Source organism: Chenopodium quinoa, unplaced genomic scaffold (genome assembly GCF_001683475.1).
Source record: "Chenopodium quinoa cultivar QQ74 unplaced genomic scaffold, ASM168347v1, whole genome shotgun sequence".
Taxonomy (NCBI): Eukaryota; Viridiplantae; Streptophyta; class Magnoliopsida; order Caryophyllales; family Amaranthaceae; genus Chenopodium; species Chenopodium quinoa.
This window is the reverse complement of record NW_018742966.1, coordinates 303,234-326,842: the sequence shown is the minus strand read 5'-3', so window position 1 is coordinate 326,842 and position 23,609 is coordinate 303,234. Positions and strand designations below refer to the sequence as shown.

At 34.3% G+C, this 23,609-nt stretch overlaps 2 protein-coding genes and 1 pseudogene across 4 annotated transcripts; 2 read left to right on the top strand and 1 right to left on the bottom strand.

The window, feature by feature from the left end:
* Window positions 1–871: 871 nt before the first annotated feature.
* On the bottom strand, window positions 872–8,406 carry LOC110728939 (probable galacturonosyltransferase 6). 2 transcript variants are annotated; one of them, XM_021908609.1, is made up of 9 exons: window positions 7,346–8,406; window positions 7,218–7,252; window positions 7,054–7,095; window positions 6,788–6,944; window positions 6,616–6,689; window positions 5,251–5,495; window positions 4,573–4,930; window positions 2,208–2,726; window positions 872–1,594 (listed from the first exon to the last, which is right to left on the bottom strand). In XM_021908609.1, exons 1-9 carry the CDS (start codon window positions 7,455–7,457, stop codon window positions 1,319–1,321), a joined length of 1,818 nt encoding a protein of 605 aa, XP_021764301.1. In that variant the 5' UTR covers window positions 7,458–8,406; the 3' UTR covers window positions 872–1,318. The 2 variants fall into 2 exon arrangements, with proteins under 2 accessions (XP_021764301.1, XP_021764300.1); XM_021908608.1 differs by having other exon boundaries at window positions 7,054–7,101; window positions 7,346–7,763.
* Window positions 8,407–15,035: 6,629 nt separating this feature from the next.
* Window positions 15,036–18,945, top strand: LOC110728938 (magnesium transporter MRS2-I-like). Of its 2 annotated transcripts, none has more exons than XM_021908607.1 (11): window positions 15,036–15,564; window positions 15,670–15,699; window positions 16,243–16,363; window positions 16,571–16,692; window positions 16,868–16,942; window positions 17,133–17,357; window positions 17,449–17,493; window positions 17,586–17,630; window positions 17,743–17,772; window positions 17,916–18,035; window positions 18,824–18,945. In XM_021908607.1, exons 1-11 carry the CDS (start codon window positions 15,361–15,363, stop codon window positions 18,830–18,832), a joined length of 1,026 nt encoding a protein of 341 aa, XP_021764299.1. In that variant the 5' UTR covers window positions 15,036–15,360; the 3' UTR covers window positions 18,833–18,945. The 2 variants fall into 2 exon arrangements, with proteins under 2 accessions (XP_021764299.1, XP_021764298.1); XM_021908606.1 differs by lacking the exon at window positions 18,824–18,945 and adding an exon at window positions 18,292–18,719 and having other exon boundaries at window positions 15,037–15,564.
* Window positions 18,866–21,801, top strand: LOC110728937 (annotated as a pseudogene).
* Window positions 21,802–23,609: the final 1,808 nt, after the last annotated feature.

Here is a 23,609-nt window from a genome sequence, read left to right as displayed (position 1 = left end):
TGAGCAAAAATAAGTGGCAATTGAACCACTTAGCGTGGATAGATTGACGGCCCTCATTTCATATCCTTTATCTTCTATCAACCAATTGATCAGCTCCACGTGTTGTATCATCTATTTTAGTTTATCCTATGTGGCACTATGTATTTGGTTGTTTTTCTCACCCTTAAGTTGTCCAAAATGAGTAGATAATTTTCAATTTTGGGGTAAGAAATTAAGAATGCCAAGGGGGGATGATAGCAAAATTGACAAAACGGCAAATAATAGAGCGAATTTCATAACTTATTTTATAAACGATAGAGCTTTTCATGATATATGTTAAACTTAAATTTATTCCTTATGTGCGTTGGTGTGAAAAATAATACGGAGTATGGAATTCTCGTTAGTTTCGGAACAATATTAGCATGGGTGGATTAGGTATTAATGAATTATGTATACTCATATTATTGAGTATTGATTTATGTCAATTGAGCTCCTAAAATGAATACAACAATTTCTCTGCCAATTAACGTCCACATGCTCACATTTCCTTCTAGGATTGCTTAAACAACATAAATGTGCAGATTTATCAATGATTGACCGACTCACATGCAATTAGCTGTAAGAAACAGAATATGATTATATTACAAATATCTCCAGCTCCTTACACAATTAGCTCTAAGAAAGCAAGGATATCATCACTAATTTACAGCTCCAACGCAGTTAGTATATCTCCGGGTACAGTTTGATACGGAGTAACCTGCTGTGAGAGACCGAGAGTTAAGGATTCACCAAGACGCCAACACCATCGATATTTCTCGGACTTGAGTACTCATGTTAAATGATCGTTAGCAGTTTAGCTTAGAGACGAACTGAAAGCAATAAATACCATTCAAATAAAAAGAATATCATATACCAGTACATAAAAGCTGCCACAACTCTTGATTGAGTTATATACAAGTAAAGCAACCGTCATTACAAAAAAACTCTGCAAGTAATTTCTCATTTTGCTCACTATTGCTATAAGCTGGCTCAGATCAGCTCCCTAGAATACTCTGAGCAGGGTACTGGAAAAGAAAAGAATAATAATCGGCTGAATTTACATGAATTAATTAGATGAAAGAATGAACTATTCTTGTATCTGTTTGTATGACTTGAAGAGTAGTTAACAAGCCAAAATTGGCAAAAGAATATACTGTGAGTTGCCGCTGTTGGTCGAAATCCCGACCCTTGATGTCATTGCAAGCCCCCCCGACAATCCTTGTATTCAAGGAATGAAGAGCCTTCCTTCATGGGGTCTTGATGAGCGTGTGAGCCAATTTCCAGTCTCAACTAAATCATATTACCCATGAAGATTACATTGTTGCATGTAGGGATGATCATAATTCGCAAACTTGTTCCAGTATCCTTTGTACTTCTTTATCCCAATATCCAACCAAGGTTTCATGATTCCATCATAATGTAGAACTGCTGCCTGTTCAATGTCTTCCAACCTCAATACCGAATCAAATCCTAGCCCCAAAAGATGCCATCTTTGGTCCAAAGCCACTGTCTGATTATAGAAAGTAACCCAGCCTAAAGGTAGACTTCCTGCCTTCCAAAGAGGCCTTCCATTGCCCTGCAACCAGATCCAATGAGGCAAGTCATGCAACGGTGATACATAATAACTAAGGTCATAGCAGAAATGTTAAGAATCCTTGGATTGGCACCCTCATGAGGAAGATGTAGAGACAAGCAAAGGAATGCCATAAAAAAATACTGCACCTATGACACTCATTTTATCTTTCTTGAGGGTTGTCAACTCTAAGGGTTAACGAAGTATTAGTCTTAACAGTTTCATATCAAAGAGACATTTTCTACTAGCGTAATTTACTAGTAACCACGACAAGAATCAATGCATAAGTCATTTTGAAAATCATGAGTAATTCAAGGAATTGTACAGAACACAGCCTGATCTTTGAGAACAAGATGAAGGAAAGACAGACACAGAAACTGGGAAACTGGGAAAATGGGAAGGGAAAGGAGAAAGGGGGTTGGGGTGATGAAAAAAGGTTGGATGAACACACACAAAAATAAAAAAAAATAAAATAAAATAAAAAAATTAAAAAATAAAAAAAATAAAAAATAAAAAAAAAAAAAAAAAAAAACAGATGCAACATGACCAATGAAGAAGAACAAAACAAGAGTGACAATATGGTACAATGAATAAGGAAACAAATAATTCAATTTACCTCTTGAAGGAATCTACGGTAGCTTGAGGTCAAATCATGGTGTCTCCACTGTCTGAGGTCAAACAAATTCACCCCAAATGCCCATGTACATGCATTGGCATCAAACTTCCTAGCCACCAGAGGATCTGAAAAATTGATGAACATTGCCATCCGCCTGAACGAAGACTTGTCTTCTTGGCATGTCTCTACTGCACCATTAACTTTCCCCTTCATATCAATGGTCCAGAGACCACTTAAATCTCTTTGAACCACCACATCATGGTCGAGAAATACTATTTTATCTAGCTGAGGGAAAATTTCAGGAAGGTAAAAGCGTAGGTGATTGAGTAGAGACGAATATCTTGGATCACGGGCACCTTGCTTCTCGTGTGACGATTCATATTCCTGCCACCACTGAAAATCTTGCATATTTAGGACCTGGACAGTGGCTTTTCCAGGAGGATTCAACAAAAACCACATGGAGAAGGCAGGAAAATTCAGAGAATCTGTCACCACATGAAAGACAACTCTCTCCGGTTCCTGCAAGCAACACGAATGTAATGTCAAATTTAAAGTGATAATCTGAGGGTAAATATAAATATATATGTCGAAAATGAGTAGGAACATATAGCCAAAAGATTATGGCAGACTCAACAGAAATACAACAGGCAGTTCTTCAATGCCCCTAATAGGTAAACCTAAGCTTTAACCTAACTCTCTGATCAGCACCATAACGAGCATCATCATACATTAGTACTTCACAGGTCCCCATCAGTAAAAAACATAAATCTTATATTTCTGTTATAGACTGGTAATCTGATTTGTATACTTCACTGATTAAGAGGAAACTTAAAGGAGAAAGCTTGGAAATTTGATTTAACAGATTAATGGTTTCTTACAAAAGATAGTAGGTTTAGCCTACAAAGCTCATATTGGTCATAACTCTAATGAATGACTTGAGGTCACAACTCTCAAAAGGACTTTCACTCCAAAATTCTGTCTACCTTCATCCTTCCCCTCTCTCTCTCTATTTATACTAAGCTTAAGACTACTAACCTAGCTAATATTACTAGACTACCAATATTGCCCCTCCTTATGTTAGTCTATTACAATTTCTCAAATTAATTTACCCAAATTTCATTAAGTTGTACTGTACAACTTTGCAACAGCAATAACTTTGGTAACCTTCTCCAAAATAGGACCAACTCATGATTTTCTCCCAACATATCAGACTTCGTCAACCGTCAAGATAACCAGCAGATCTTTTCACCAGCCCAAGACTTTAATATTAGATGCTTTTATTTCGTGCAAAAACAAAAAAAAAAAACAACAAAAAAAAAAACAAAAAAAACCCCTTCAATACTGACCATCATACTCTATTATATTTAATAGTACATTGATTTCTACTAGAGTCCATCCTGGAAGTAAGACATTATTAAATGGAATTAGTTTGCTGAAACTATATTGCTAAAGCCTCACACTCTTTTGGCTTATTTTCACCAAAAAAACAAAAAAAAAAAAAAAAACAAAAAACAAAAAAAACAAAAAACAAAAAAACTTTTGCCACTAATAATGAAGAAGACAATTAAAAGGGGAGGAGTAATAATCCTAAACTTAGTGAGATTAAGGCAATGATACGTTCGGATAAAGACCATTTCTACAACAGTCAGATGATCTGCCAAGCCAACTTTCTGCTTCTAGTCAAGATATAAATATATAATGATAAAATTAATACACTGATTTTACATAAAAGGAAAGACCACAACCTTTGCAAACATCTCTATCCTGAATTCCTGATCATCTGACTGTTGTAAAATTGCATTTAATGTTTTGATCTGAAACTCCCAAAGCTACGTTAACAAATCCCAATTTTGCACGTCCCATCCATTAACATGGTTTAAACAGTTCAAAATGTATAGTCCTAAAAGATATGATATGCAATTATGCAGTGCATTTCACTGATATCCATAAGAGATCAGCACTCCAAGTCACACAAACAATCCATCAAAACACTAAGCAGTTACGGAGTAAAAACTAAGCGGCCTGATAGAGTTCGTCCAAAGGAAAACCTAAGAGGTACTCCTGTAGAAAACCCTTGTTTATAAGTTTCAAAAAGCAGATGTCTACTCAGAAAATAAAATTTAGATAGAGAGGGGACATGCATGCAAGAGACAATCATGAGTAAACACCATAATCAACACATAGTGAAGGGGTTTTTCCCAGACACATAAAGATTTTCAGATATTGATTAAAGGAAAATGAATAGAAGTAAAGTAGAGTGTAGAACCATAGAAAAAATAGAGCAAATGGCATTGAACACTGTGGAGTTCACAATCACTTATGATGGAACCTAACCAACAGAATTAAGTGAAAGTTAGGCAATTACCATGGCATTGGACACTGTGGAGTTCACAACCACTGCAGCAGCCAAGACATTGTCAGAGAAGGTAACATAATGATGAAGATCAGGGTTGTAAACATTCTGTTGCTTGGGAAGCTTCTGTTTTTCAGACTGCAACATAAAGTAATCTGTAGTGAGTCGCATAGAAAGACAATGCAGGCCTTTTGGAGTTGTTCTTCCCGCAAGCTCGGTAAGAAATGTTGTCTGCTTCCTCTGCGACTGGACTTGCTCTTCAGCACTGTGTGTCATTGCACGGAGCTTATTAACCATGTTTGAGCAATCTGGAAATACATGATTTGCTTTTGACAAGGTGTTCTCCATAGATTTAATTTTCTGCAGACGGCTGCAAAAACAGAAAAAAATAGTACAACAGAAATTAGAATACTTCCCATAGGCCATAACTTTATGATGACCAAATTTAGGGAGATACAGTACTAAAAGTCTCACGAGGAAACAAGAATATATCACGTTTGACATAAGAAAATTATAGCAATTAGCTACCGTGAAGAAACTATTTATGTTGATCACTTGCCCACAGTTTTCACTACTCATATAGTCATCCCTATCTACTCTGTTGATAACAAAGTAAAAGAGCTCCGAAAAGAAATTCTTTTCAAGATACAGGTCACGACACATAAATCCTTGTACAGTTTGACATATTACCTTCTCGATAATTCTGAATCTTTTCTGGCTTCCCCCATTGCCCGTTCAACTTCTTTTATACGTAACTTCAACTCTTTCACTAAATGAGTATTGCTTGCAGCCGTAGCAAAACTCAAGTATGCCCTGGCCCTAATCACCTGATCTTTCATTTGCTTCACCTTCTCATCTGTAGCTCTCCGCGTATCAGGACGTGGAGGGGCCCGAACTCCATGGTCATGTTGACTAGACATTTGATTTGAGTGAGCCTGATACACCAAGAGGAGATGTAAATATGAGTCATGCAAGGACAATAGTTGACAACTGCACATTATCTATGATGTTTTCTGCAAGTCTCAGCTCTTCACATCAGAATCAAGGGTATTCTTGGAAAGGAAAGCATGATAATAAATTAGAACACTAAAGGATGACTATCTCAGATGCCGACTGAACAATTTTAATGTGTGTTGGAGCAAAATTTTGGTCCTCTATCATTTTGAGCTATGAAGCACTCAGCATGATGTATCCTGTAAATTCTCACAACAGAAGTGGTCATGATACTTGATCCCCATAGAGGATAAATCTCAACCTTCAGGTAAAGAAAAACGATAGGAAAACCTCGATTCAAACATGCCCCAATCTACCTATTACTACCAGCTCAAATTGTTCAAAGAAAGGAGTTATGCTAGTCAATTAGTATCAAAAGTGAAAGTCATCAGCAGCTGCTGTGAGCTAGACACCTAAATGGTATCAATATATAGAATGGAGCTTCACCCTCATCCATGTCTATATTGATGACAGGATTTATCACCGTTAACAAGGTAGCTTTAGCTTTATTAGTCATAAGGCGTACCATTAGTTGTCAAGATAACTCAAATCACTCATTGGTGTCATGTCAGCAGCCAGCAATTGACAATGTGTAGATTGCCACACAGAATTTTTATTTATAAAACGCTATAAATCACTATTGAGCATAATTTATTTAGTGGATAAGTGGTCAAATTGACATTTTCAGTCTGGGACAAACAGAAAGATGTGACAGGAATAAGAAACAAAACATCTCCAAAACTGGGTCACAACGTTGTATATTTGACAATACAGGCCCAGATAGCTGAGCCCTACTAACTACTTGTGATAGCCTATAGTTGGTAAAGTGATTCTATCATCGGACAATTGAACAGTACGATTTGGACAACCATCAAAACTACAGCCGAGTATTGTCCTCAAAATCCATAACTGCGGCGATCAAACAAGCATTAAAAGCTAAAATGTAATCCTAAGTTTTCTCTTCAACTACTACAATAACAACATTCTGATATGATGATTCATGATCAACATATGAAGTTCTATAATCACTTGTTATTAAAACTTATTTCCTGTAACAAGTACCTCATTAGTTTTCGTTACGAGTTCTTCCCTAAGTTGAATTGGCTTGACTTCTTCCCCAACAAGTTGCTGAGTTCCTAAAATGCCAAATCAATAACAACATTATCAATACTCTCATCATCATCGTATAGCTAAGCTAAGAATCATCGAGCAAAATACAGTCAAGTATACTAACCCCGACGTTGTGATCCAGACTCCACCACCTTGCCGTCACTCGCCCTCGAACCCTGCACCGTTGAATCCCCACCCTGATTCTGATCAAAATTAACTACTGAGTAATTCTGATCTCTATAAACTTCTTGTTTAGGCTCTTTCACACCCTCCTTTGCTTCCTAATTTAGTTAAAATATTGAAAAATCAAAATATTATCACTAAATCAAGCTCAACTAAAATCATCATAATTATTCAAAAATACACACTACATTAATTGCGGTTATATACCTGTTCAACTGCATTTAGTTGTAACGCATCTGACTTATACTGCTGCATCTTCAAAAAAAAAAAAAAATTATAATCAATTTCTTTGACTTAATCATATACTCCGCATTAATTTATATACAAAAATGGAAAGAAATTAAATAAGAACGAAGAGAGAAAATACATACAATACTAGGTAAATCTTCAACGAAATTGCTACTTCCTGGAAAAATATTCACACACAAATTCAATCAGAAACATAAAATTATCATTAAAAATTAAAAAAGAAATGGAGATCAATAAACATAAAAATCACCTTCAGAAGTAAGAGTTTTCAGTCGAATGGAGACTAGAACAAGAGGAGCAAATACAGAAAGAGAGAGAAAAAAGAGGATGAAGATCCTCTGCCATCTTCGAAACCGCTTCATCAATAATATCAAATCAAATTAATCGAACAAAAATATAAATCGATTAAGACGATCAAACAAATGAATCGAATGAACAAAAATGTGTAGAAAGAATAAACAAATTTAGAGGAGAGAGATCAACAGTTGTGATTGAATTTCTAGGGTTTCCGAAAAAATAGGGATTTGAAATCGAAAAAAAAAATAAAAATGGAAATTGATTGTAGAAGAAGTTAAAGAGAGAGAAAGAAGAGGAGGAGAGAGAGAGGTTCTTCCATGTTAGCGCTGTAATGAATGTATGTAAGGTAAGGTATCTTATTATTAAAGCGAGTGGTTTTAATTAGGGAGTAAATTATTTAATTAATTAATTATGATGGGTAATTAAGTGCGGAGAAGTGTTTACTTTCTAGTCATTAAGTGGAACCCACACGCCATGAGTGACAACCCTGTGATGCTGATTAGTTTGTCACTTTTTTCAACAGTTTCCCGGGACTACCCACTATGTTTAGAATAGAAGCCGCATATACGGTGCTACGGCCCTACGCTTGGTTTGGTTTGCACCGCCGACATTCAGGTTACAGGTTCGATCCTATGGAGCTGAGCTGAGCTGACTTAATAATTAAAAAACTAAAAAGGAAAATTTGTAAAAAAAAAAACCTTTTAAATACACCATTTTGCAAATAAAAAAACCACTACGTTCATTTTTTACTAGATGAAACACATTTCCTTAATTATCAACTTAATTAGACTTCAATTTTCCTCTATTTTTTTTATTAACCTCTAACCCACCCAATTACTTGATACTTAGATTTAATTATGCATAGAAAAAAAAAAAAAAAACCACCAACCAACCACCCCTTCCCCTTCTTCCTCCCTTTATTGTACAAGATTTTCAATTTTATAAATTAAATAATTTATACTTGAGCTATGTTTCACTGTCAAAGTTTAAATGTAACTTTTAGTATTACCTTCCTGAATTATAATTCAACTTATGTTTGCTAAGAAAAAAAAAAATACTTGTGGAGTAAATTTTAGGCAAAGCCAAGTGAAAAAATAGGTGTACAAAACAATGCCTTAACCCTTGATTATATAACTAAAAAAATTGCATTATTTTCACCTAATTTCCACTTATTTTGTTTCTAACTAGATTTATTTAAACATAATTTCGAAGGTGAACATTGGTATATCAACATTTTTTTTCCCAAATATTATTGTCTACTTTCTAACATATACACATTTTTTTTTTGAAAGACTAGCCATATAAACTTATTACAGAGTAACCTATTTATGAACTTTTTTTTTTTTTCTCTTTTCTAATTTAAATTGAATAGACTTATCATTAGACTCTAATTACATGCACTTATCATTATGAGATGATCATTAATTCATTTTGAGATGTACGAGTAGGTTGTTCAGACAAATAGTACTATTAATAGCAAGGATGATATTTATAATTATAGTTTGGTAGAATAGCAAGGACTAATTAAGGAGTGACGGGTAATTAGTGAAGTACATGTAGCTAGTGCGATCTTATGCTGCAATGGTGACACTTTAAGTCCATTGGAGAGATGATGCTAGGTAGGCAAGAATGAAAGATAGCGTAAACATTAATATGCATTCACTTCATGTTTCAAGAGGATGGTTAAATGGTAATTGGTGAATGATGAGTCGAATTGAATAATAATAAGGCCTTGTTTGGTTGGATGTAGGAATTAGAAATTTCCATAAAATCTCAATTCTTACATAGCGATGTGTACATACATGGTACATGCATGATGAATTTATAATAATGCATCATTGAAGTTTTTGATCAAATTGTAACTTTTTTTTTTGGCACATTAGTGATATGCTAAAGTAATTAGCCAAATATAAGAAAAAGTTTTATTTCAAACAAATATTAAGCTATTACAAGTTCTTACTTTTTGGTTAATATTATTTTCTTACAACAAATTTATTTCTCAAGGTAAATATAAGAAAAAGTTTTATTTCAAACAAACATTAAGCTATTACAAGTTCTTACTTTTTGGTTATTATTATTTTCTTACAACAAATTTATTTCTCAAGGTATCAATTGTCTACATAATGGATTTTACAGTTATTTAGGTTTATTCTGATTTACTGAACTGAACTTATATTGGAGCTAAATTGAACTGAACTGAGTTGAATTGTTTATGAGAGAAGGAAATTGAAAACTAAACTGAACTGAAATAAAATCAAGCTGAAGTGAACAGACCCTACTCATGTTTGATGAACTTGATTTATATAGCGCTATATATTATATAGTGTGTTATAGCAGAAAATGTAAATAATGCCCCAACTTTTACCGAGTGTATAACACTAAGATACACAGTATTATTATCAATTTATTGTACATATGTCTAAGTACTCCGTATCATACTTAATTAAATGCTACGAGTATCAAATGCAATGAAACAAAGTTAAATACGACAGCCATCTCAAACAAATTTCTGTAATCAGAAATCATTTTCCATTAGTTTTGAGCATGAAAATTTGCCTTTTATCTCATAGTACATGACCCACCTCTTGTTTGTTTGTTAGTTTATTTATAAGCCGTTAACAAAATGGTCACAATGTTATCGTTATGGCATTGAATGTGTGAGCCATTATAGTAGTATAAAAGGCATACTTTTTCCCTAAACAAATAAACACCCTTTAACCTGAAGGTCCATAAATGGTTCTTTGCTTTAAGAATAGGATTGTAACTGTATTACCCCAAAAAGTGCTAAAAGGCTTTATGAGTCTCTCATTCCTTTTCCTCTTTTAGGCCACATTAAAGTATTAAACCATTCAATTTCTAGACCAAATGTCAGCATTTTTATACGAACCAGTTAAAAAAGTTCAATTTGTCATTAATGTGACACATGATAGAATCACAGAATAAAGATTTTTACGCAAATTTAGAGTATAAAAGTTGTGAGTTTGTGACATGTAGCTTTAAGTTTTAAGCTTTAATGGCCTGTCCAAATACCCGGTGATAATAGATGGCATACGGAGTAACACTTTTTGACAATACGGAGTAATACTACTGTAATTACAACAACGAATTAAAGTGTAGTGTGTGAATAGTGTAAAAGACTAAAAGTCAAACGGTGTCAACTAAAAAAACGGAGAAAGTATTTTGTAAGCAAAGTGAATATCCACATTGATTTTTATAAGGTCTATATTTTTTTTTGACACAATATAAGGTCTATATAAAAGTGAAATAATCATTATAACGTTTATTGGTTCATCAACACTAATTAAGTAATTAATGCTCGTAGTTTAATACCAACAACCATGAACTAAAAGGTTAGTTCTAATTTTAATATTGTTTGGTTTACCTTATTTTCACTTATTTAAGGTTTTATAAGTTCTCTTTCCCAAAAAAAAAAAAAAAAAAAAAAAAAACCTTATAAGTTTGATAAAGTTTAGGTTACTAAAACTATAGTTCAGAAAAAAAAAATTGGTTTTAATAAGGATAAATTCATATAAGAAAAATCAGGTGATTAAACACACCTCATTTGATAATATTATTTTGATATAACATTTGAAATGCTAAATTAATGCGAGTTTTTTATTATTATTTTTTTTAATAAAAATCCATTAATTTAATTTATTAATTTATTTTTTTTCATTGGGCAACTCATAGCCCACATGGAGAGTACTACTACTATGAGTAAAACCTGGCAGACAACCTTAAATGATGCTACTCAGACTAGACTTTCAGTGGGATGCATACATATGTATACTTGTATATAGTTTGACTCACGATCATTAAATCTATAAAATAAAGTTTCTTATGCAATATTCATATTACTCCCCCCGTTTTTAAATATTTGTTCCATTTCTCCATGCCGACCATGCGCGAAGTTTTAGGAGAAATTGGAGAAAATAATAATATATGGAGGTGGTGGGGTAAGTGGAAGAATAAAAAATTATAAAAAACAAAAGTAGTGGAGAGGATTGGAGGAGAGAAAATATGTGGTGGGTCCACTATGTGAGAGAAATTAGTTAAATATTGTACAAACTTTCCAAATAATAAAATGAAGCAAATATTTAAAAACGTCCGAAAAAGAAAAGTGAATCAAGTATTTAAAAACGGAGGGAGTATAAAATTTTGTACACAATAAATATAATGGGTACTCGTAGCAAATATTATATGAGTATGATGATATGATTGGGACATTATAACTTAAATTGTGCCATCATCGTCATCAATATTGACCTTATGTGTTTATGCGCATGTACCATGTATGTGCATATTCCTTGTGATGACATGATGAGTATGTTGAGAAAAAAGAAAAAAGTTATTGAAATAAATAACTTATAAGTCATTACTTTGTCATTTCGGTTCCTTGGTTTGAATTATTGATGAATTCAACTTTTTTGCACTACGATTTGTATATTATTAAAAAAAACATATTTGTTTTCGAAAACAGACTCCTCATAAGTCATAAGCGTGTTAAGGTATTACAAGGTATATCAAGATGTTCTTAAGCTAATGTTCGACTGTTGTCCAAATGTCTTTCAGCTCCGCCTAGCAAAGGTATGTCTGAGAACACCGTCTTGTACAAGTATGTCTGAGAGCTAGGCATGCAAAACAAAGAAGGTTAGCTGCCCTAAGGATGTGACTTGGGAAAACCCCTCCGATACTTAACGAGTATACTTTATAGAGAGAAAGTAGGTCTTAGGACAATGGATTTGGCCCCAACAACAAATTTATACTACGTAGTAAAATTAAAAATAAAAATAGGCAAATAATTCAATACCAGAATTTGGTAATCTTAGATCGCTAATTAGCCTACATTCAATTACCGTGAAAGTGGGTAAACCACAAACCGGAAAACAGAAATGATTTACAAATAGGCCCAATGCATAACTAACTGGGCTTGGACAATCCTAAGGCCCACATCCATTAACCATTGCTGCATTGGGTACTTCCAAACTTAATTCTCTATATCGTTTTATAAAATCTACTACGTATTAACTATTACTAAAACAAAACATGCTGATATCATTAAAGAACACTTGTCAAACAGACTCCTCATAAGCGTGTTAGCGTATTACAAGGTATATCAAGATGTTCTTAAGCTAATGTTCGACTGTTGTCTAAATGTCTTTCGGCTCCGCCTAGCAAAGGAATGTCTGAGAAGTCCACCTTGTACAAGTATGTCCGAGAGCTAGACATGCATAATAAATAAGGTTAGCTGCCTTGGGGGTGTGACCCGGGAAAACCCCTCCGATGCTTAAGTCAGCGAGTATACTTTTTAGAGAGAGAAAGTAGGACTTAGGACAATGGATTTGGCCCCAACAACAAATTAATAGTAAAATTAAAAATAAAACTAGGCAAATAATTCAATACCAGAATTTGGTAATCTTAGATTGCTAATTAGCCTACATTCAATTGCTGTGAAAGTGGGTAAACCACAAATTCGAAAACAGAAATGATTTACGAATAGGCCCAATGCATAACTAGCTGGGCTTGGACAATCCTAAGGCCCACATCCATTAACCATTGCTGCATTGGGTACTTCCAAACTTAATTCTCTATATCGTTTTATGAAAATGATACGAAGTATAATAATACGTAGTACTTCGTTTTCGTAAAAAAAATAAAATAAAATAAAATAAAAAACATATACAGTTACACTATACTACATTATTATTTATTACTCCGTAGTATGCTTACAAAAATAAAACTAAAATTATCGAGGGAGAAAATGATAAAAGAGGGTATTAGTTGGATGATATATGTCACATTTAGTTAATCATCGGTCATCGAGTCATTGTTGTCAGATAATGTAAAACTCCTTGATTAGAGTGATTTCCATTGATCAATATTTATAGGGTTACAATGAGAAAACTAATCATATTAGGTAACTATAAGATATGTACAGATATCAAAGATAATCTTATACAAAATATATCCTAAACCTAGGATGAGAATATTCTATGGATATTCTCTATCACACCCCGCAGTCAGAGCGGGAGAAAATCGGATGCTCAGACTGGATCTGAATCATGCATCGAACGGTAAGGATAGTATAGTAACCCATGATCAAAAGAGAAGTAGTAGACATGTGTTGGTGATGACGATGAGAAGCAACAACCACGACCTACGTATAGTAGAGATATGCGCTTTTAGGCCGAAGGAGAAGAGTCACGCATATACTTGGGCCAAGTTGCAGATCCAGAGAATAAGTTAAGGGATCAAACCATCATCGGGGACAAGACACTACACTACTACGTGAAATCACAGTTGAAGAAAAACAAATAAAATTGCGCAAGAAAAGATTAAATCCCATCGCTTGAAATTAATCAATTCTCAAAAGAGAAACCAAGTAGCAAGAAGTAATACTCCACAAAGATTCCAAGTGCTGCAACAATAAAAGGAGCTAACTTGATAACAAAAGAGATGTGCAAAAGTTGACCTTATTGTGATATACCACCACCAAAACAAAATCTATGTGATTATGTGTTAAAAAAACCAACGAGGCAATGTAAGAATCATTGTTGGTCATGGGGAGGTGGAAATAGAGTGCGGCACATGGAGTAGGTTGGCAGATGTGGTTACTGCCAGTAGTGGAAGGCGGTAGTGTATGCGATTGCCAACAATGATGGAGGAGGCTTTCGCGATTGCTACTGTTGGTGGGAGGCGCAAGGTTATATAAAGATTCTAAAAAAAAACTTTGAGAAAAGAAAAAAAAATCTATATGTGTGTTTGCGTAAGCATAAATAACTTTGTATATCCCGCCGGTGGGTTTAATTTTCTAACCCACCGGCAGGGTGAGAATTTTTGTATATAATCCCAAGATCTAACCTAAGCTGTGATACCATGTCAGATAATGTAAAACTCCTTGATTAGAGTGATTTCCATTGATCAATATTTATAGGGTTACAATGAGAAACCTTATCATATTAGGTAACTATAAGATATGTACAGATATCAAAGATAATCTTATACAAAATATATTCTAAACCTAGGATGAGAATATTCTATGGATATTCTCTATCAATTGTAAATTGGTACTTTGAACTTTGAAGCCTTGAAGGTAGGCCTATTATTAGTTGTACCTTGTACAATATGTCTTAAATTACTAAAATGAAGTAAAAGGCTAGTAATAATTGTAACTGTCTAAATGACTTGGTAAGGTTAATAATGCTGAAATTGATAAATGGATGTTAATGCTCATTTACCTTGTCAATAATCATTCCGGTTACAAAATTTTTCCTCTCCAAATTAATTGTTTAACTACTAGATTGAATTTGTTATTAGATCACTAATCACCTCAAGTCCTAAACGTTGATTAGACTTATCATCATTCAATTCGAAATAAGCCCAACCTACCAACCCAAAGGGCATGTATTTGCTGACCTAACACCAACCTGACTTGAATTCCCAAACTACCTTATTTATGAAGAAATGAATAAAACTCAAAATTCTGACTAATCTAACTCGACCCGAAATAATATGGTTTGTAACCAATCCAAATTATCTGATGGTCACCTCTAATCCTACACGGAAAATTAGTTTACGTTGTAATACCCGGAATGCCCCCGCCCACGAATTTAAACACATCAAGAGTTTGTGAGTCACACAGCAAGCACATCCCTCCCCCACCACCTGCCGCTAAATGCCATGCAAAATTTGATGATAACCACCAAACATCGCGCTCACACTCTCTTACCAGTTATCACTCTTAATCAGTGCTTCATTACCATTAACCCATCTTTCTCTCTCTTCCTATCCTCTCATTTTTATTCTCTCTTAACCCTACCCTCTTCAAATCTACCTGTTTGATTCACTTCAATCATGCGAATTTGAACTATAATTGAAGAATTCTTCAGTACCCATTTGATAATTTGAGCTATATTTGAAGAAATTGTGAATACCCATTTGATAATTTGAATATTATTTGAAGAAATTATGGCATTGAAGAACATTACTTTGGTTTCAAGCAGCTGGGTTTTGTTCAATTCAGAAGGAGAAAGCAGATTTTTGGACTTGGATAAATATTCAATTCTTAGGCGTTTGAGGATTCATGCTAGAGATTTGAGAATTTTGGATCCTCTGTTGTCTTACCCTTCAACTATTTTGGGTAGAGAAAGAGCTATCATTGTCAATTTGGAGGTTAATTGATTTATTTAATCATTTAATTATGTTTATTTCAGTCATTTTATTTGTTTTTCTGATCTTAATTTCTGATTTTTGTTTGTATTTTTGGTGTGATTTCAGCATATCAAAGCAATCATCACAGCAGAGGAGGTAACGCTTTCAATTATTAAAATACCGGAAAATGTTATACATAGCCCTTAGGCTAAATATACACATTAAAAATGTACTAGAAAACTGTGTAAAGTTAGGAAATCATGAAAATATAAACACTAATTACACTGATTTACGCATGTTTTTGTGATGAATTCCTAATTTTATACAATTTTCAAGAGTGTATTAAATGCTTATATAACATTAACCTTAAATAAAAAGTCCAATTATTTCTTGTGAAGTTGTGATTCGTAGGATTCGAACCTGTGTACATATGCGTAGTAGAGCTAGTAAAGGAAATTCAATTGTTTGACTTCAATCATTGTATAAATGATTAGCCCTTACTTTTTGGAAATTGGCCTGTATCACATATGACACCCATTATAGCACCTTTGAATTGGGACGTAAACCAACTAAAGTGGGTGTACAAGACATCATCAACTATAATGTCTGGCGCGCCTAATAGGTGCACCAAAGTTTATATGATATGAAAGTTACATTTTTTTTTTATTTATAAGGAAGTATTTTTGTTGATTGGGTTAGGTATGGCTTCGGGATCCACTAGATGAAAATGTGATTCCCGTGGTTGAGGAGTTGCAAAGAAGGTTAGCTGTCCGAGGAGCATTTTTCGAAGGGCTCGGAGAGGAAGACGAGCAGGCTGCTGGTAATTTGATTAGTTGATGTATATATGATTGAAAACTGTTTTTAAAAATACTCGTACTAGAATTGTTTTATAGTGGATCACATTGAGGTATTGATTGAAAAACGAAAATTGTAATGCCAGTAGATATGATGAATGGTGTAAACTACTCTAACTTTGGCACACTTTAATATTGGTTATTATTAATGAGTAATAAAATAATAAATGTAGATTTTCCATTTGAGTTTCGGGCGCTAGAAGTAATGCTAGAAGCAATTTGTAGCTACCTAGATGCTCGTACCACAGAGTTGGAAACTGATGCCTATCCAGCTTTAGACGAGCTTACTTCTAAGGCAAGCTCCCTAGTCTCTACCATATTTTTATGCTGCATTTTATAATTGAGTGCATTGATAAATTTAGTCGTGAATCTTAAGAGGTACCATAGCCACTTTCTTATTCCTAGGATTATGATGAATTGGATGCTTTTGCCTGACTTTAGAATGATGACTTTTGTAAGAATTATGACAGATTAGTAGCCGGAATTTGGATAGAGTGCGTAAATTGAAGAGCGCGATGACAAGATTGACTAACCGGGTTCAAAAGGTGTAATTCTTGACTATACTCTTTGGAACTGTGAAATCCACACTTCCTTGTAAATCCTTGCTTGGTCATAAATGATGCTTCATTTCAGTTCTTTGAAGTTAATTGATAACAGATTATTTGTGTTAAGCATATTGTTGGGAAATTTCCGCAGCACTTGTCTTATTTGTCTTGTAATATAATTGGAGGCTAGGTCAGGGACGAACTAGAACAACTCCTAGATGATGATGAAGATATGGGAGATCTTTACCTGTCAAGAAAATTATCGCGTAATTCTTCACCTGTCAGCATTTCTTGTGCCCCAAACTGGTGTCCTGCCTCACCTGCTGTCCGTTCGAAGATGTCCAGAACAAGCCGAGCAAGTGGGATATCGGCTCATGAGGAAAACGATGTTGAGGAACTTGAGATGCTGCTAGAGGTGAGGATATTAGTCTTGCTATATGCCTTTGTCTCTTTGTTGGCAATGATGAACTTAGTTTAAGATAAGATTCTCTGGGGGCACATTACAGGCTTATTTTATGCAAATTGATAGCACAATGAACAAACTGACCACTGTAAGTACCTATCATGCTGTCCTAGTTATTTTTTCCCAGTGTTTTCGATTCCATGTGTGATATAACTGTTACATGAAACATTCTCTTTTCAGCTTCGTGAATATATTGATGATACCGAGGACTACATTAACATTCAGGTAAGAATATGGGAGATGTAACCTTATTTCAAGAAAGAGCATGTATATGTGTATTTCTGTTTAGAGGCTCCTTGCAGAGTAACCTGATTATTCACTCACTCTAATACTGCAGCTTGATAACCACAGAAATCAGCTGATTCAGGTACAGATCTTAGTTTTTCGTTGATGCTAAACTTATACTGTATGTTCTGTACTCATAGTTTCTTAGTTTCGTAAATTTTATGGAGATTGAGCCACCCCTTTGATCTTTTCTGTGTTAAATTTTTCTCCTTCAAATTGATGCAGCTAGAGATTTGTCTCATCTCTGGGACCCTATCCTTGTCTGTGTATTCCTTGGTAGCTGCAGTATTTGGCATGAACATCCCATACTCATGGAAGGACAATCACGAATATTTATTCAAATGGGTATGATTTCTTTCTTATCTACTACGTAAGCAAATTGTAATTTAATTTTAATGAATTCAGGTACTTTGGCACTCCACATAAATCACACCTAAATAACATAATTTAAATTATGCAAGTTTCTTCAAATATAGAAGCTTGGAAGTCTATATATCTTGTAATTTAACTTTGTAACAAGGTGAAGTACCTCCAAGCTAATATTCTTCTCTAATCAAGGAGAAAGCATATAAGGTATTGATTCATTGAAATACTTACTTAGGTGGTCATCCTCGCTGGAATGGCAAGTGGATCCGTCTTCATATGGATAATGACTTATGCTGGCCATAAAGGTCTTATTGGGATTTGAATGATAAAAAAGGGACATGAAGAAAGGAGGTGCTGTGAAAATCATAGGGGGCAATATTACAGTATTTAGTTATTTACACATTATCAAATTGAAGGAACGCAGTGATTTGCTAGCTATAGAGATATCTAAATAGCGGCATCATGCAGTGGAATATTTAAGTCGTACTGTATTCTGCTAATTGATACTTCTCATACCCACTGTGAATGAGTTTTCATTGTCCTCACGAAGAACTTGACAGATGTATGTATGCAATCATGTTCAATGATAGTCATACCTCCCCAATTTTATTCCCTGTAGAATGGTTTGTTGCAAAGCTTAAGAATATGTGCCCCTTCCATTGATGCTGAATATGTGAAGTATATAATTAATTAAGCATCTGGCCAAAATCTGTTTAGGGTGCTAGTGTTGGTCAACCTGTCTTTTTTTCTTTGTATGGTAATGGCAGGAGGACTAAAAGCTAATTAGTTGAACCAAGCCTTGTACGATAGCCTCACAATTCAGGCTCGGAAATTCCTAAATGAACAGGCCTAAGCAAAAGAAATCAGTTGAGCCCGAGTTTGTTACATCGCAATTCAAGGTAAAATGTAATAATTTTTTAGACTAATGTAATGGTTAATGTTATTTTATGTATAGTTATTAGTTGCAGTTGTTTTTATATAAGTTGATATTTCTGCTAAAATAAAACTTTTGTACATAAAATCTTAACACTCATACGAGCATCACAGTGAAACAAAACATCAGCAAATTAAGCAAAAACTGACTATTTCAGCAAATTAGCCTATCTCTGTAATATCAATTCCCCCCCTCCCCCCATTATTATTTTTTGGGTTTTACTTATCTCTTTTACTCCTGTTAATCTATCATATGATATATTTTCATTAGCTTCTACTAACTAAAAGTCATGTCCATTCAAAATGGCTGGTGTCCTTGAATCCCAATAGTCCCACCACTACTTTTCTGGCATGGACTTCCCAATCCGCTTTGGTCCCCACTATCAATATCTGTAGACTGTAGAAAAGTCTGGTACACAACTACACACCCAAACAATTTAGTGGATGAAAACAATTTTGTTTAGGGTGTTAAGACTCTTAGTGTCAGTCTGTTTTTCATTGATAATGGCAGGAGGAATACCTATAACAAGTGATCCTATGTGCAGTTCAATGGAAAAATAACCTGTTTTGTTATCTTTTCCTGCATAATTGCTGCTCTTGGAGGAGCCATTTTTGGCTATGACATTGGTGTATCAGGTATATGTATAATATCTCAAAGTTTTATGTAGCCTTTATACCTTGACTGTAAAGTTTTATTCTGCAGAAAATTTTGTCTTGTCATATATATCAGTCTGGCACAATTCACAGAACTGAGGGAAGAATCTAAAACCAGGCAGCACTTTAATTTGATAAGTAGTGTTTTAATGTTATGCAGAACAAAGCCTGAAGTGTAGATAATAAACCATCATGAAATCATTCCTCGTCATAGGTGAGGTTGCTAATGGGTTGTTCGGATTGGGTTTATTTAGATCATGTGGTCTATTGGAGATTAGCTTATTAATGTTGATTCAATCAATATTACTGTCATTATTTTTTGGGTTATGTATTTTGATTGAATCTTGGGTTTGGGTCACGGAGTATAGGTTGGGTATTGGCTATGGGTCAATTTTGTGAAATCAGAAAGTAGTAAATATGTAACCAGAGTAGAGAATTTACATTAAGCTAATGAAGTATTTTATGTCAATGTGAAGGTGGAGTTACATCAATGGATCCATTTCTGAAAAAATTCTTCCCACATGTATACATTAAGATGAAAGAAGACACAAAAATCAGCAATTATTGTAAATTTGAGAGTGAGCTATTAACTTTTTTCACCTCATCTCTATACTTTGCTGGCCTTTTTGCTTCATTGTTTGCCTCGTCGATGACCAAAACTTTTGGACGTAAGCTATCTATCCTGGTTGGAGGTACAGCAGTAATTGCTGGTTCCTTTCTAAGTGGCGGAGCTTCTAATGTTTACATGCTCATATTAGGCTGCGTCTTACTTGGAATTGGTGTTGGCTTTACAAATTAGGCAAGTAAGTTGGTCATGATATAGTAAGACTAAGGTTATTATAAAGATAGTACTGTAGTCATCTAGTCCAAATTTTCCTGCAGGTAATTCCAATGTATCTGGTAGAGATAGCACCAAGAAAATACAGGGGAGCATTCAATAATGGCTTCCATTTTAGTCTTTCCGTTGGCATACTCTTAGCATCCTTGGTCAATTATGGGACTGCAAAGATAAAAGGCGGCTGGGGATGGAGAGTCTCAATAGCTGTGACAGCTCTACCAGCAATTGTTGTGACTGTAGGCTCATTTTTCCTCCCTGAAACCCCGAACAGCTTGATTCAAAGGGATCACCAGAAGGCGAAGCTTATCTTACAAAAAATACGAGGTACAACTAATGTCCAAGAAGAATTGAATGAACTCATAGAAGCAGCATCAACCTCAAAATCTATCAAACATCCCCTCAATGATTTACTCTTCAGACAAAAATACAGACCTCAGCTCGTGATGGCAATAGCAATACCGTTCTTCCAACAAATGACAGGAATCAATCTGGTGGGATTCTATGCTCCTGTACTCTTTCGCACCATTGGGTTTGGTGAGTCTGCATCCCTTCTCTCATCAGTGGTAATTGGGGTTGTAGCGATTGCTGCAGATGCTTTCTCAATAATAACAGTTGACAAATTTGGGAGAAGAAGTTTATTTTTCTGGGGTGGTGTAGCAATGTTAGTTCCATTTATAGTTGTGGGAAGTATACTCTTAGCAAAGCTAGGAGATTATGGGAGTTTAAGTGAAGGATATTCCTACATAGTTTTGATCCTTTTGTGCATTTACATTGCTGGTTTTAGTTTCTCTTGGGGTCCTCTTGGATGGTTGGTACCAAGCGAAATATTTCAGCTCGAGATACGTTCTGCTGCTCAAGGTATAACTGTGGCTTTCAGCTTTATATTCACTTTTCTTGTTGCACAAACACTTTTGTCTATATTATGCCACTTGAAGGCTGGAATTTTCTTCTTCTTCGGGGGGTGGATTGTGTTGATGACTGCTTTTATACACTTGTTCTTGCCCGAGACTAAGAATGTTCCCCTTGAGAAGATTGATCTGTTATGGAAGGTGCATCGATTTTGGAGTAGGGTCATCGGTGAGACTGGCAATGAGACTGCAGATAATTTCAGTAGCTGAATGAGAGGGGGAGTTTGAGTGAAAGTACTGTTATATATAGTGCAGACTATATTCTATATAAGTAGCTGAATGTAATGCCTGTTATGTGTCTTTAGCATCCTAAGCCTTTAAAAAAAGACACATATATAATAATGTTGATGTTTTCACCTAAATAAATATTGAATTTGGTAGCGCAAAAGAACGAATTGCTCGAATCAAGCCATGTCCAAGTACAACAGCCTCACAATCCAGGCTCGAAAATTCCTGAAAGTTTGTTAGATTAACACTAATATTATGTTTTTTTTTTCAATAAATGTACCGTAACAGTTCTTTATATATCAGTTGATATTTCTGTTAAAAAAATCTCAACATTCATACGAGCATCACAGTGAACAAAACATCAGCAAATTAAGCAAACTTTGACTATTTCAGCAAACTTGATGATTAACTATCTCTTAAATACAAGAAGTAACAACATAAGCAACTAATTAGGCGCATCATATACAACTCTTAAATTAGTAAATGTGACAATATTTTCCGAACATCTAGAATTGAATCAATTATAGTATATATGTATGTGAATTATGATAACTAATTTTTGACGAACATAGGGATGATACAACTTTTTTTGAAAAAAAATAAATCGATTAAATATCCTATATCATAAGAATATCTATAGAATAATTAGTTTTTTTTTTTTTGAGAGAATAATTACTTATTAAAGAGAAATCAGATATGATTAACTAAATCATAAAATGGAGCAGAAAAAAAAATAGATTTGAGATCTCACAATGTAATCACAAGTGCGTGATTCTTGCACACCCATTTTTTTTTTGGGAGACTTAATGGTTAATGTAATTATACTGAACCTAAATTATACTAATGTATTGTATGATTTGTATCTTTATCTTCCAATATATTACATGATTTTATTTATTTAAATTTTCCTATCTAATAATAATATAAATACATAGTTAGGCATAATGCATTTAAAACTCTCACAAAAATTTCAATACAAAACATACATTTTAGAAGGAACACCAAATCCTAGCTCAAGAACAAAAAAAATACAATGGTCTCTTACAACCAAAACTCCGTAATATTGACACTATTAATTCCTCTCCTTTGCCTTAACATTTTAACACATGGCGCTGACAACGATACACTAATAAACCAAATGTGCGGCGCAACATACGCGCCAAACGTATGCATCAGCTGCATAAAGGGCGACGGCCAAGATGCTAAAACCGACGCAGATGTCATCCAAGGGATGCTCGGATGCGGGGATGATGATGCTACGCAACTCGAAGAAGACGTGAACAAAATACTCGACGATATAAGCACGGATCCGAAGACGAGAGAGACCTTACAACATATCAACCCATGGATTCAGGCTATTATAATTCAAGGTGGCACAGTACAAGATCAAGCTGCTCATAGAGATTTTAAAGATGCTAGATCAACGATTCGCCACGTAATATATGCGAATCTTCATTCTTGTAATTCTGCGCTTAGTTCGTCTGGAATTAGTATTCCTCCTCCCGTTTTTTCTGGCCTTTTTAATGTTGAAGCTGATTATAAGCTCTCTGATCAGTTGATGGCTTCTGTCAAGGCGTAATTAGTTGAGTTTATCAAGTAGTCGGTTTTTCTAATGAGTGTTCATAAAAACTTGTTAAGATGTGACTAATTATGGTTTTTTAGATTGTTATGCGCAAAAAAAATAATACTCCGTATTGATTTTATCATACTGACTTATTTTAAAAGGAGTCTAATGATTTTTTTATTTTATTACTCCATATGTTAATTTGTCCTTCCTATAATAAAATTTGTACAACAAGAATGTCATCGAGTTTTTCAAAATTCATCAAATGTTATCGAATTATTGAAAAAAATTTCACCAAATCCCATTAATAACTAATGACCATTAGCTCTGTTAGTCATTAAAATTAATCATAACACCTTTTTTTTTTATTTTACGATCTATATTATTCAATAAAAAATAACAAATTTCTCGATTTACGAAAAATATTG

Coding starts and splice junctions, on each gene's coding strand:
- LOC110728939 (XM_021908608.1), bottom strand. CDS start 7,457: ATGAAGCGGTTTCGAAGATGGCAGAGGATCTTCATCCTCTTTTTTCTC. Junction 6,690..6,787: donor GTCTGGATCACAACGTCGGG/GTTAGTATACTT, acceptor TTGGCATTTTAG/GAACTCAGCAACTTGTTGGG. Junction 1,595..2,207: donor ACCGTAGATTCCTTCAAGAG/GTAAATTGAATT, acceptor ATCTGGTTGCAG/GGCAATGGAAGGCCTCTTTG.
- LOC110728938 (XM_021908606.1), top strand. CDS start 15,361: ATGGCATTGAAGAACATTACTTTGGTTTCAAGCAGCTGGGTTTTGTTC. Junction 15,700..16,242: donor CAATCATCACAGCAGAGGAG/GTAACGCTTTCA, acceptor TGATTGGGTTAG/GTATGGCTTCGGGATCCACT. Junction 16,693..16,867: donor TAGACGAGCTTACTTCTAAG/GCAAGCTCCCTA, acceptor GAATTATGACAG/ATTAGTAGCCGGAATTTGGA.